This window comes from Vulpes vulpes, chromosome 14 (genome assembly GCF_048418805.1).
Source record: "Vulpes vulpes isolate BD-2025 chromosome 14, VulVul3, whole genome shotgun sequence".
Taxonomy (NCBI): domain Eukaryota; kingdom Metazoa; phylum Chordata; class Mammalia; order Carnivora; family Canidae; genus Vulpes; species Vulpes vulpes.
This window is the reverse complement of record NC_132793.1, coordinates 106,598,731-106,611,667: the sequence shown is the minus strand read 5'-3', so window position 1 is coordinate 106,611,667 and position 12,937 is coordinate 106,598,731. Positions and strand designations below refer to the sequence as shown.

The 12,937-nt window shown below is 51.6% G+C and overlaps 1 protein-coding gene across 2 annotated transcripts in view; it reads left to right on the top strand.

Annotated features, from left to right (window-relative positions):
* The window catches only part of PPP2R2C (protein phosphatase 2 regulatory subunit Bgamma), a 131,962-nt gene that overhangs the window by 67,861 nt on the left and 51,164 nt on the right, over positions 1-12,937 (top strand). For both annotated transcript variants that reach the window (XM_025999870.2, XM_025999880.2), the window contains exon 2: positions 11,957-12,054. In XM_025999870.2, coding sequence (XP_025855655.1) covers positions 11,957-12,054 — 98 coding nt within the window. The remainder of the gene's footprint in view (positions 1-11,956; positions 12,055-12,937) is intronic.

Genomic DNA, 12,937 nt, shown 5'->3' with positions numbered 1-12,937 from the left:
CAGTGAATAACTGAATGGTCCCATTTGGGGAAATACAGAAACTCCAGGCTGGCTAAGGGGTTGGGTTTGTGTTGAGAGGGAGAGAGAGAGAGAGGCAGGAGAAGGCAATGGGGAGCCACAGAAGATTTTAGGGAGGGTCATGGTGTGACAGGGTTTCAGCTTCACAAAAGGCTCTCTGACCTGGCTGGGCAAAGGCAGGAAACTCTAATCTTCCAGGAGAGAAGGAGCAATGGCTGGGACCAGGGCAGAGGTGGGAGAGGCGGGCAGAGGGGATGGCTGGCTGTGCCAGCCATGACCTCAGCGCCCAAGCCCTGTGCCCAGCCCTGGAGCAGAGCAGACACAGGTCTGGCAAAGGGATTGGTGGACACGCTGATGTGATGAGGCCCGAAGGGTGTCCTTGTCATCGGGCCATTTGGCTCTGGTTGCCCATCTGCCAGCAGGAGTCAGAGGGACTGGCTGCATCCTGAGCAGCGAAGCCGGGGCCTATAGGCCCCAGGTGCTGGGAGGGCCTGGCCAGCTGGCCCAGCCTGACACTAGTGGTCAGTCTAGGTCAGCATCGGGCCTCCATCCTCTCTTCCACAGCACACTGTCATCCCGGCCCGAGAAAGCACATTGCCATTTCCAGAGCCCTCTAGCATGGGCAGCTCATACCATGACCATTACCATTACACAGTGGGGGGACTGAGACTCAGTGGGGCTCATAGCCAGGTCCCCCAACAGCAAATTCAGCACATCTCAACTCCCCTACCCATGTATTAATTCTTCCCCTCTGCCCTTTCTTGCAGCATCCAGATTGTTCTGTTGGTCTGTGTGCATAATAACAATGTTCTACTGATTGCAGCTCAATTTTTGAGAAGTTTCTTGTCAGGCACCTTTGTATATGTATCTTCAAGTCTGCACAACCAGCCCTGAGAGATGATAGCAGTTCACCCACTGTGCATGATAGCATGCACCTCGAGGAGCTGAGGCCCAGACAGCCCCAGTGAACTGAGACTCTCTCACTCCCAAACCTCCCAGCACTTCACCAGTGGCTCACACATCTTGGCACATCACAGAAACTGTCAAAAGGCAAACTCCAGGCACCAGCGATTCTGATCCACTGGATCTAGGCAGGGCCCTGGGTCTGGACAGGATGCTAGGAATCTTCAACTTTAGGAGAGAACCCAGGTGACCGAGCTGTGGGATTTTCCTGGAGCTTATGCTGTGAGGAAGCAGACAGGGAGCAGGTGGTCTGCTCTGGGTCCCTTTCACCCTGCCCCTGTCCCGAGGCCAGCTGCTGCCCCCAGGCCTCCTGGCCACCTTCTGGGACCATGGGGGCCGGATTGAGGGATGATGCCTGGGGCTCTGTTGGAGTTGGATCTGAGGCATTGCCCCTGCTCTGAGCACAAGCTGACCTGGCCCAAAATCAAACCCGGTGGCCTGACCAGGTCCTGCTGACCATAGGCAAGTCCACCGCTGTCCCCACCCTCCCCCAAGGCCATCTGCCTCTGTGCCGGCCAGGCCAACAGCTACCCGGCAGGCGCCCATCTGGCCTGGCAGGGAGAACTGGCAGCCACAGCCCCTGCCCCTTGGGGAGCACCCGTGGAAGAAGCAGCAGTCTTCCCCCTTCACTCTGGCTCCCACAGCAGCCCTTTTACCAGCAGAGCTGGGTGCTGCATGGGTCAGGGGCCCCAGGGTGCAGGGACACTCACGGGTTCCCAGCTGCCACTCAAACATTCTGGGGCCTGAGTTTCTGCTTAAAAGGAATAGGACTTGTTCTAGAGAGCATCCTGATCACAGTGAAGTATTTCTCAGCCGAGAAAGGACCGAGCGCTGGTCTACGCTACATGTGGATGAACGTCGAGAACACACAGAGTAAAGAGGTCAGACACAGGAGGCCCCAAACTGTCCAAGTGCAGTCCCCAGAGAAGGGACTTTGCACCCCTGAAAGAGCTCATCTTCCTCAGTGAGAGACATACACAAAGGTAGCAGCAGCCATTAATCCTTGTCGCATCGAGGTGCCCCAGCCCAAAATGCTCTGCAGTTTCTGTCACTTGAAATCAAATCCCAAGTCCCCCTGGCCTGCCTCACCCAGGAACCTCACCCAGACTGCCACTCTGATCTCACATCCTGCCCTTGTCACCTTCACACACACGCTTCCCTCCTTACTGATCTGCAGACCAAGCTGACCCCTCCTACCTCTCAGGGCCTTTGCATGTGCTGCCCTTTCCCCCCAATACCTGTGTGGCTCCCTCCCTGGTTTCTTTCAGGTCTCTCCTGAAATGCCCCTCCTCCAGGAAGTCTTCCCTGACTTCCCCAACTAAACTAGTAGTTTCCCCACCGCTTCCATCCCCTTTACTTTTACTTTTCATCTTAGCTCCTCCCCTGTCCCCAGAAAAGTGATACATATGTATACAAACATCTGCTTACTCTTTGTGTCCTTCACTAGAGTGAGCTTCCTGCAGGGAGTGTATACTGCAGAGCTCCCCATGTATGGAACACTGCTTGGGATACAGTAGGTACTCAGTTACTATTCTTTCTTTAAATTGAAAACTTTTTTTGGGACATGGGGTGGCTCAGCAGTTGCGTGTCTGCGGGGCGTGATCCTGGAGTCCTGGGATCGGGTCCCGCGTTGGGCTCCCTGCATGGAGCCTACTTCTGTCTCTGCCTCTCTCTCTGTCTGTGTCTCTCATGAATAAATAAATAAAATAAAATAAAAAATTGAAAACTTTTTTGGCATCCCTGGGTGGGCCTGAATAAGTTAAATTTCTTATTGTAAAATATACATAAGATAAATGTACCATTTTAAGCATTTTTTAAAAGATTTTATTTATTCATGAGAGACAGAGGCAGAAACACAAGCAGAGGGAGAAGTAGGCTCCCTGTGGTAGCCCGATGTGGGACTTGATCCCAGGACCTGGTGATCATGACCTGAGCCAAAGGCAGACGTTCAACCACTGAGACACCCAGATGTCCCCCATTTTAAGCATTTTTAAACGTACAACTCAGTGGCATTAACTGCATTTATTAAAAAAAAAAAAACTACACTTATTGTGCCCTGTAACCAACCCCACTGTTCATTTCTAGAACTTTTTCATTGTCCTAAACAGAAACTCTGTGCTTTTTTTTGTGTGTCTTTTATCCAACAGTCTGCATTAAAAACATCAAATTCTAGCCAACATGTTCCCTTTAAACAAGAACTTGGATAGGTCAGTGCCTCAATGGTCACCCTTGGGGAGCTGAGTAGCCTCTTGTCACATATGCAGTAATGGTGCAGAAGCCAAATCAGACTGGGTGTGTCCCCTTCTGCACCCCCACAGCAGCCTGCTCATGCTGGAGGCCGACAGTGGGGCAGGGGAAGGGGCTGGAGGGTCTTGTAGGCTTCTGCTGCTACCTGCCCCCCATGGCAGGGCCACCAGGGAGACAGGCCACCTCCTACTTCTGGTGGCTTTGTCCGCTCTGGATGGACCTGGCAAGTGGACACAGCTGCCTGTTTTTCTCGTGGGTCCTTCCCCAGCTGTTCTGGAAGTTTCCTGCCAAACATTTTCTCACAGAACCCTTGACCCAGGCAATCACAGGTGTACGTCAGGTGGCTTTCCTCGGCTTCTGGGTGCAGTGGCCTCCCCCTCCTGCATCTTCCTTGCCCTTCTGGGAAGCCAGCAGACAGGCTAAGATGACCAAGGCCAGCTGTCTGCTGTCCCCAGGAAGCACATGGGCACAAGCCATTGTGTCCCCAGCATAGCCAGACCCCAACCCCTGGCTTTCCCAGCCTCGGGCCTGGGTCCCCTCCCCTACTATCAGGAGGCGTGCTTTGGAGCTCTGCAAAGTTCTCCCTAGGCCCGAGGAAGGAAGGTATGGGTGGGACCCTCCCCTCAGCACCTGCGTTCTCCCAGCAAAGGTCTTCACCCACCCCCCACTCCCATCTCTGACCCCTGTAAACATCTTGAGAAATGCCAGGCTGGGGGTCAAGTTCAAGGACTGTGAAGCCACCTGCCTGAGAGTGAGTCCTGGCCCCATACACAACAGGTGGGCAGGTTTTGGCAAGTTATTAATCCACTCTCTGCCTCAGTTTCTTCATCTGTACAATGGGGACAATGGCGTCACTCCTGGGAAGTACCAGAGGGTTAACTGTTACTCCGAGCTGCTCTGGTCCGAGGGCTCAGAGTCCTAGAGCCACACACAGCTGGGTTCTCAGAACTCCTGCTCCCTTTGCTTCCCTGATCCCTGTCATATTGGGCTACTTGGAAGTCCGATGACATTATCCCTGTTATGGAGGAAACTGAGTCTCAGGGGAGAGACTTGCTTTGGGTCACAGGTCACTGCACAAGGAAGCCTTGAGCCCGACTCTGGTCTTAGAGCCTCTTGTCCTGTTGCCTCCCACTGCCTCGCACCCCCAGGGCCATCATAGGCCACCATGACCCGAAGGAACCAGGTGTTAGCATGGAGGGCTCTGTGGCTCCCCCAGAGATTGGACATTTGGGCTGAGACCTAGAGAATGATCAGAGCTGTCCAGGTGAGCCAGGAAGGGACGGCACTGTGGTCAGAGGCACCTTGGCGGGGAACGGAGTGTGCACCTACCTGAAAATCTAGCCAGTAGTTGAAAGCTTGTCCTGATCAGGAAAGTCTTCCCTCTTCAATGACTGCCTCACCTCCAAAAGCAGGCAATCTGCAGAGCAGAGCTGGATGGGGGACCATTCTTTGTTTTAAAGACACTGTGATGCAGCTCTGCCTGGCACCCCCTCTGGTAAGAAACCTTCCCAGACCTCAGTGGCTTCGAACAATAAGCATTTATTTTTGCTGTGGGTCAACTGGGTGTTCTTGCATGTTGGCTGTGCTCATTCTCACATCGGTGGTAGTTTGGTCAGGAAGGCGTCTCTGCTGGTCTTTGCAGGCCGTCTCCCATGTTTGGGGACCAACTGGCTGTAGGCTGGCCCAGGATGGCCTCAGCTGCGGTGGCTCATCCCTGCTGCACCTGCGTGTCATCCTCCGGCAGGCTGGCCTAGGGTTTCGTGGTGGATCAGGGGGTCCTCATGAAAGAATGCAGCAGCCACAGGGCCTTGTGAGGCCTGGGCTTAGAACCAGCCCCTCTCGTGTCCACCCTATTCTGCTGGCCAAAGCAGGTGACAGGCTCGTGTGGGGTCAAGCATGAGAAACAGGCTCTGCCTTTGGATGGGAAGAGCTGCAGAGTCACACCATAGCAGGTGTGGATCCAGGAAGCCACTCCTCCTGGCTCCTCCAGACCCTGTCCTGCTGCTCCCCATCCTGAAGTTCCCTCCCCTCTGGCCACATCTTCACCTCCTGCGTGTGGCTCCCTGGATTCCCTTGTCAACGTGGCCCCCTCCTCCCAGGGGAGCCCAGAGAAGATACTGGGGAAGCCCCCTCACCATGTCCTGTCCCGGGCTGGTGCCCGCTGCCAGGCCGCCTCTCTCTCACTGAGCTGCCCTCCCCTCCTCTTTCTGCCTGCACCTCCCACCTCATCAGCCTGATGCCTCTGACAATACTAATTAAAGGCAATGCTCCCATCAGAAGGCTCAGGCTGGGCTTCCCGAGGCCCCCCTCTGCAGTGAGCCCCGACATCTGATGGATCATTAATGGTGTCAGCAGCACTTACAGTGATGGACGGTGAAGGACGAGCAGGGAAGAGCCCCCCTCACCCCCCAAGCATCTTAATCTCCCTGTTGCATTTTCAGGCTTTTGCCAGAGTTTCCAGGGAACTTCCCAGTCCAGGCATAAACCCTAGGAGAACTGTGACTGGGCAGGGATACATTTCCCATCCTACTAGCGCAATAGTCAGGGCTCAGATGGGATGAGTGATTTGGGGATTATACAGCAAGCTAGTACTAGGGCTGGGACCAAAATATCTTCTTTTTGCTGTCAGCCATGGTGGGTATCCCAGAGATCACAGGCTGATCCTCCCCTCAGGCTGACCCAGCCCCCCCACCCCAGCAGGAGCCACAGCCCAGGGTGTGTGCAGCCTGCGTCCTTGGGGCTGGGGTGTGCATTACCTCTTGTTTTAGTCCTATTCTCCCTCTTTATTGGTTAGGGAAGCCGAGACAGAGGACTATAGACTCAGTGGCTTAAAACTACAGGGATCCCATCCATCACAATCTGGAGGCTGGAAGACTGAGAGTTAGGTGTCAGCAGGGCTCTGCTCCCTCTGAAACCTCCAGGGAAGCATCTGTTCCAGGCTCTTCCAGCTTCTGGTGGTGGCCAACAATCCCCGACCAATCCCTGATGTTCCTCCCCTTGAAGATGCATCACATCTCTGTCCCTGTTGTCATATGGCCTTCTGATGTGTCTGTGAGTCCCTGTGTCATCACTTAGCCTTCTTATTAGGGCACCAGTCATTGGATTTGGGGCCACCATAATCCAGTATGACCACATCTTCACTTGATCATCTGGGGGTTATGACTTCATCAATTCTTTTTGGGGACACCATTCAATCCACAGCACCATCCCTGGTCCAGCTTCCAGTGTGGAACTGTCACTTGGTTGCTCATGTTGGACACCACCTTTGACCTCTCCCTAAGCCTGCCCTGGGTCACAGTGTAGCTTTCTGGTGTCCTGACCAGGCAGCTCTGGGTCTCTCCTGCCAGGGCTGCATGATGCCCAGTTCTAGGGAGTTAACTGGTGTCTCCTTCTGCCATAGTCCAAGCTGCCTCTTCCAACCCTGCCTTGCCATTTGGGGGACTCCCCAGAGCTGCAGCAGAAGGCAGAAGGGACCTCCCAAGTGAAAGAGCAGCATGGGCTTTCATGGGATTTTTCTTCACCCAAGAAAGGGTGACTGGGAGCACCCACTAGTCATGGGTGGACTTGGCAGACCTCACTGAGTGGCTGAGTTGGGACACTGAGCTTTTAACCAGTGGCACTCTGAGGTTTTAGCCAGTGGCACCATGAGGCGCTGTGGTGTGGATGCAGGGACATGCCAGAAGTGCACACTGCAGAGGCCCTGCTGCATGTATGACTTTGGGCAAGTGTCTTGCCTCTCAGTGAATCCATTTCCTTATCTGTAAAGAGAGAATGATAACACAGGATTGTTTCAAAGGTAGATTACAGGTCCACAGAAGAAGGCTTTAACTGAAGTATCTTCACTTGCTTTTCATTCTTGAAGAATATTTGTAATGGATACAGAATTGTGGCTCACAGATTTTTAAATTCTCTTTCAGCACATCTTCTGGACCCCAGAACATCTTTTTTAAAAGATTTATTTTAGAGAGAGAGCATGCACATGCAAACGGGGAGGGCAGAGGGAGAGGGCAAGAGAGAATCTGAAGCAGACTCCCCACTGACCATGGAGCCCCACAAGGGGCTCGCTCATCCCAGGATCCTGAGGTCATGACCCACACTGAAATAAAGAGCTGTTTGCCCAACTGACTGAGTCACCCAGGTGCCCCTGGACTCCAGTATTGCTGATAAGAAATTAGCAGTCATTTGAGTCCTGGTGCCTCTGAATGTAACATGGTTTTATTCTAGCTACTTACAAAATGTTATCATTATTTTGGTCCTCAGCAGTTTAACAGTTAGGTGTGGTTTTCTTCATATTTATCCTCTTCAGAGTTGACTGAGCTTCCTAAATGTGTGCATTGATGTCTTTTCCTATTTGGGGGAATTTTGCAGTCATTGTTCTTTGAAGTCTTTCTCCTACTTTATCATCTCTCTCTTCTTCTGGAACTCCACTTACATGTATGTTAGACAATTGATATTGACCTACAGATCCCAGAAGATCTGTTCTTTCTTCTTTAAATTTATTTTCTCTCTATTGTTCATATTGGGTAATTTGTATTGATGTATCTTCAAGTGCACTAAGTCTTTCTTCTGTCGTCTCAAATATTCTATTAAGCAATTTAATGGTCTTCTATTGCAGATAGAGTATTTTTTAGTTACAGGATGTCTATTTGGTTATTTTCAAAATAGTTTTCTTTCTCTGTTGAAATGTCCTTTCTTTTCATTCAACGGAACAAATTTTCCTTTACATCCTTGAACGTAGTTATAATATCTACTTTAAGCTTTTTCATTTGTTAATTCCAACATCCAGGGCATTTTGTGGCCTGTTTCCATCAATTATCCTTATATTAAGCATGGGTGATGTGTTCCTATTTCTTTGTGTGTCTTCATATAATTTTGGATTATATACTAAGCATTGGGAATGATAACATTGTAGAGATTCTAGACGTTTATTACATCATTTTTGTAGCATTTTTGTCTTATTTTATCTTATGAACAGTTAACTTGGTTGAACTCAACAGCAGACCCCATCTCTGGGGTGATGGGGTGATAGGCAGCGACACAAACCCCTGTTCATCTCTTTTAGCCTTAGTGGGGCTGCAGATCTGTCATGTGCATGAATGTTTTGTGACCAAAGTTTTGGGCAGAGTTTCTGTGCTGCTTTTGGGGACCTCCCCTGGACATCCCATTTCTAGAATTTACTCCCTCACTTTTTAGCTACTACTGGAGCTTCCCCAGCCTCTGTCACCTAGTTTATTGAGCCTTAAGAGTAGGACTTTCTACCTGAGTTTCAGCAGCTACATGCACACACGGGGACCTGTCCTCAGAGTAAAAGCCATGAAAATGGCTCACTGGGTGAGTTTCAATTGCTAATTTTCCTGCAGATTCCACCTGCATTTGGTCCCCTCCTGTGCCTTCAGGTAGTTAGGTTTTGCTGTTTTTCTGTTCAGGCTTTATAGTTGTGATTGGTGAGGGAGTTGATCCAACAGGAGCCATCAGGCTATTACCAGAAGCAAAAACTCATGTGGAGAGATTTAGAAACAGAGTGCCTGGCAAATGAGCACATAAAACATGTGAGTTAATGTTATTGACCACATTGCTAAGTTCCCTTCTGTGGTCAAGATGAGAAGCAACATGGACACAGACACACCCGTAGGAAGGGGTCCACATTCAATGAGGGGCACACAGTAGACATGAGACTGTAGTTGTAGGAGAGACCACCGAACTGGGGGGCAAGGGAACTCTCTAGGAAGGCTTCCTGGAGGAGGTGGTATTGGAACTGGACATGTGTCAGACATTCTAAGATGAGAGAATAGACTTTCTGATTTCAAAGTTTTATTGATGAGAATTTTTAGCTTTCAGGGGAGGCAATCTTTCCTAAGGTAAACCCTAGAAGATGCTTCCTGTTGCAATGAATAGATGTGAAACATCCACCAGCCCCAAGGCCTGAGGAAGCAATGTCATGGTCTGCTTACTCCATAAGTGTTCGTAGCATGGAACTAGCACAGTGCTGGAGGTCAAAACTTCCAAACCTGCACAGTGAAGTTGAGCCACCATTCATCTTGCACACACACTTCTGAGCTAGCTACTGGGAAGTCTGTGGAAGCCAGAAGCGACGATGAGAAGAAGCTTCAGTTTCCTATCCAATAAATTTGTTAACTCATTGTTCCTCAGAGTCATAATCCTTCCTCCCTGACCCTCACACCCTAGAGCCCCTATGGAGCTTCTGACCCGGAGCAGACTCTATTATAGCCATGCTACAAAACTGAGGCTCAGAGAAGTTATGTGACCAACTCAAGGCCACACAGCCAAGGCTCTATAGCCAAGACTCCCACCCAGGACTTCCCACCAGCTTGCGAGCAGCTCAGGAGGTTGTCCCGGTGCAGGGACTTCCGTCTCTCCAGCTGCCGATGGAAATAATAGTGGTATCCCCCTCAGGGGATGGAGTGAGTTTCAAAGGAGGCTACGGATGGGAAACTGACACATAAATTGTAAATTGCCTGTAGATGTTAGTGTCTGTTACTGTGGTAACCGCCCAGCATTTATGGACTGCATGCACTCTGGGTACCAGTGGTCACGTTGGTATTTTAATTTAATAGCATTTTATTTTTCCATCGTAAAAATAATATAAATTATGCATACATCCAAACTCATAAAATTGTACATATTAAATATGTGTGTATATCTATTATATCCTAATAAAGCTGTTAAAAATTGCATTTGTTAAAAAAATTACATTTGTTACAGAAAATCAAGAAAAGATAGGAAAGCAGAAAAAGAAGCAAAAATATTTTATTTTGGCCTCCCCATAGCACCCTCTGCTCATGTGATGGGTGGTCATTTTTCAGCTTTTCTTCCTCTGCCCATTGTATTTGCTATTTAACACGGCTGTGATCACTGGTCTATATAATTAAAAACATCTTATATACAATTTTACGTCCTGCTCTCTGCCCCTTGGGGGTGCTCATAGAGGAGAAGGAACGGGCTGTCCGCCCGGGAACCCAGCAGTGTGGGGCTCTGGCTCCAGTTCATCTTTGCTGGTGGTTGGGCGGGTCGCCCCGTGGAGGACCATACCCACTCCCAGCTCTGTGCTCAGCACGCGTTTACTCGCTCCCAGACCGCTGCTCTCCTTGTCTTGTTTTTCTAAGTTCAATGAAATGTGCTTTTATCTTGATCAATGAAAATATCCAGCCCATCATCCTGCTTCTAAACCACCTTCTCTCTCTCCTGTTTTCTTTTGCTGTCGGAGCTGGCAGTTACCTATGGCTCAGAAGCCCGTGCAAGCCAGAAGCTGCCTCTGAAAGGCACTGACTGGCAAAGCAAAAGGCGTTTATTGAATAGGAATGTGAAAATCAGTCAAGGGCTTGAGATGAGAGATGGTCGGGACTTTTGAGAAGCAGCAAGGGGCCCAGCCTGAGTGGAAGAGCAAGGTGGGCAGGAGGGGAGATGAGGCTGGGGGAGAGAGTGAAAAACACAAAACTCAGTGGGTTCAACAATGAACATTTTTTCTCACGCACCTGCTGATCCTGCTGATCTGGGCTGGGCTGGGCTGCGTGAACGGGTGGGCAGGGGCCCTGCTCAGGGCTGGCATGGCTGGTGACTCAGATGCATTCGTCCCCCTCCTCCTGGGCAGGTCCTTCTGGCAGTGGCAGGGGCTGGATGGTGGCTTGTCTGCTGGTGTCCCATAGACCAAAGCAAATGACATGGCCAACCCCAGAGTCAGGGAGTGTGGTGGGGGTGGGGGTCGGGGTGATCACCCAGCCTTGGACGGGAGGCAGGGCCAGGTTGTGTGCAGGTGCAGGAGAAGGGTAAAGGTCTGGGCTTCTGATGTGGTCTGCTCTTGGGACTGCAGACCACTCAGGCTTTAGACCACTCTGAGACCTTTGCTTTACTCCCAGATCAAATGTGGATTTGATCTAAAGGGTTTCAGGCAGGCTTCCTCTTGCTCTGCTGGGGTTAGCTTATAGCTGGGGCAGGGAGGAAGCGAAGAGATTCTTTAGGGGGCTCTTGGAATCTTCCAGGTGAGAGGTGGGGAGATACGGGTGGAATCTGGATATAGTGCAATGGCCAAGCTACTAGGATTAGACGTGGCACACAGAGAGGGAGACAGAAAAAGGGGGCAGAGAGACTCCAAGGCTTGGGTCTGAGCCAGGGGAGAATGGAGCTGCCACCACCTGAGGGGGACGCTGCCCAGAAGGGCTTTGGGAGGGAACATCATCTGGTTTGGGGGATCAGTGGAGGGTTTCGGGCAGAGCACACCGTGACTCAGGAGGCAAACCACCCTGGCGGCCGTAGGGGAAGGGAGTGGGGGCAGTGATCAGAGCTGTGGTTTGTTTGAAAGTAGCTCCACTGTGCTAAACCTGGATCAGAGATCCTGGTGCCTACAGAGTCCAGGCCAGGAATGTGAAGATTATGGGGTCCCACCCGATGAGAAGCCCATGGCCCTGGTGGCCTCAAGAGTAGGGCTAGTGTCAGATTTGTGGCCCAGTCACCTGGTCAGCACATAAACCCCCATGCTTCTTAGAGAAGCAAGAGAAGGAGGAAGGAGACAGAGGGAAGGTCTCTGTCCTCAGCCAGCAGGGAGGGGACGGGAAACTACCGGCCCCTCAGTAGTGCTCCTGACTCCTTGGGCCCCTGCTTCTGGATGGTGGCCCAAGGGTGCAGGCTCTGGGTAGTGGGCAGGCTCAGTTCTATTGAGCTGCAGAGTACTGGGGTCCTAATGAGCCACACCTTCCTGTCTCTCCCCCTACAGCCGATATCATCTCTACCGTTGAGTTCAACCACACCGGAGAGCTGCTGGCCACAGGCGACAAGGGTGGCCGGGTTGTCATCTTCCAGCGGGAGCCGGAGGTGCGGCGGGACCTGGTGGTGGTGGGAGGAGGGTCACACCCAACCCAGGCCTTCGCTTGCTCTGTCCTGGACCCCAGGGATGCATTCAGGACAGGCAGGGCCACCTGCTGCCCTGGGCTAAGCCTCCAATTACTGCCCTCCACATGGGTGAGCCAGTACAGACCCAGCCAGAGGTGGGGGGACAGGAGGACTGAGTTTTCTGCAGCTGTGGGGCTGCCTTCAGGCTGGGGTTGGCTATTTGGCTCAATCCCAGGCTCATCCTCGCGAGGCTGGTTGTCCAACAGAATTCCAGGAAAGATGAGAGCAGCCTGGAACAATCCCCCCAGCGGCGCTGTTTCTGAACTGCTGCAAGAGCCTCATGACAAAAAAAGCCCCTGCTGGTTGAGCACCTACTATGTGCCGTAACCTTGCTATGTCCTCTACATACTTTTCTCATTTACTCTCCACTGCCCACCTCAGAAGGTGGAGACCAACACCCATTTTACAGATAAGGACACTTGGAGAAGTCGCCCAGCTGGTGAGCAAAGACCAGGGACTGAAACCAAGACCATGTGTTCTGTTGCTTACACACCACCCTGCCCCAGAGAGGGGATGACTCACACACCTGGGGATTAGATGCTGAAGACAAGATTGTGAAAACCAAGGAGGTGGAAGATGGGGCAGCGGGGAGGGAGAGGGAAGAGGGGTGAGGAGTGAGAAGCAAAGCGGGAAGGAGGGGATGGAGGGGCAGGGCAGATGTTGCAGACGCATCCCTGCCCCATTCAATTCCAGAGCACCTGTTCCTTGAGGTCTGTCCTTAGCTGTGTGCCCCCCACCGTAACCTCCCTCACCACAACCCCGGTGGTGCCAGTAGGTGCTGTTGGCATCCTCATGCCGCAGGGGG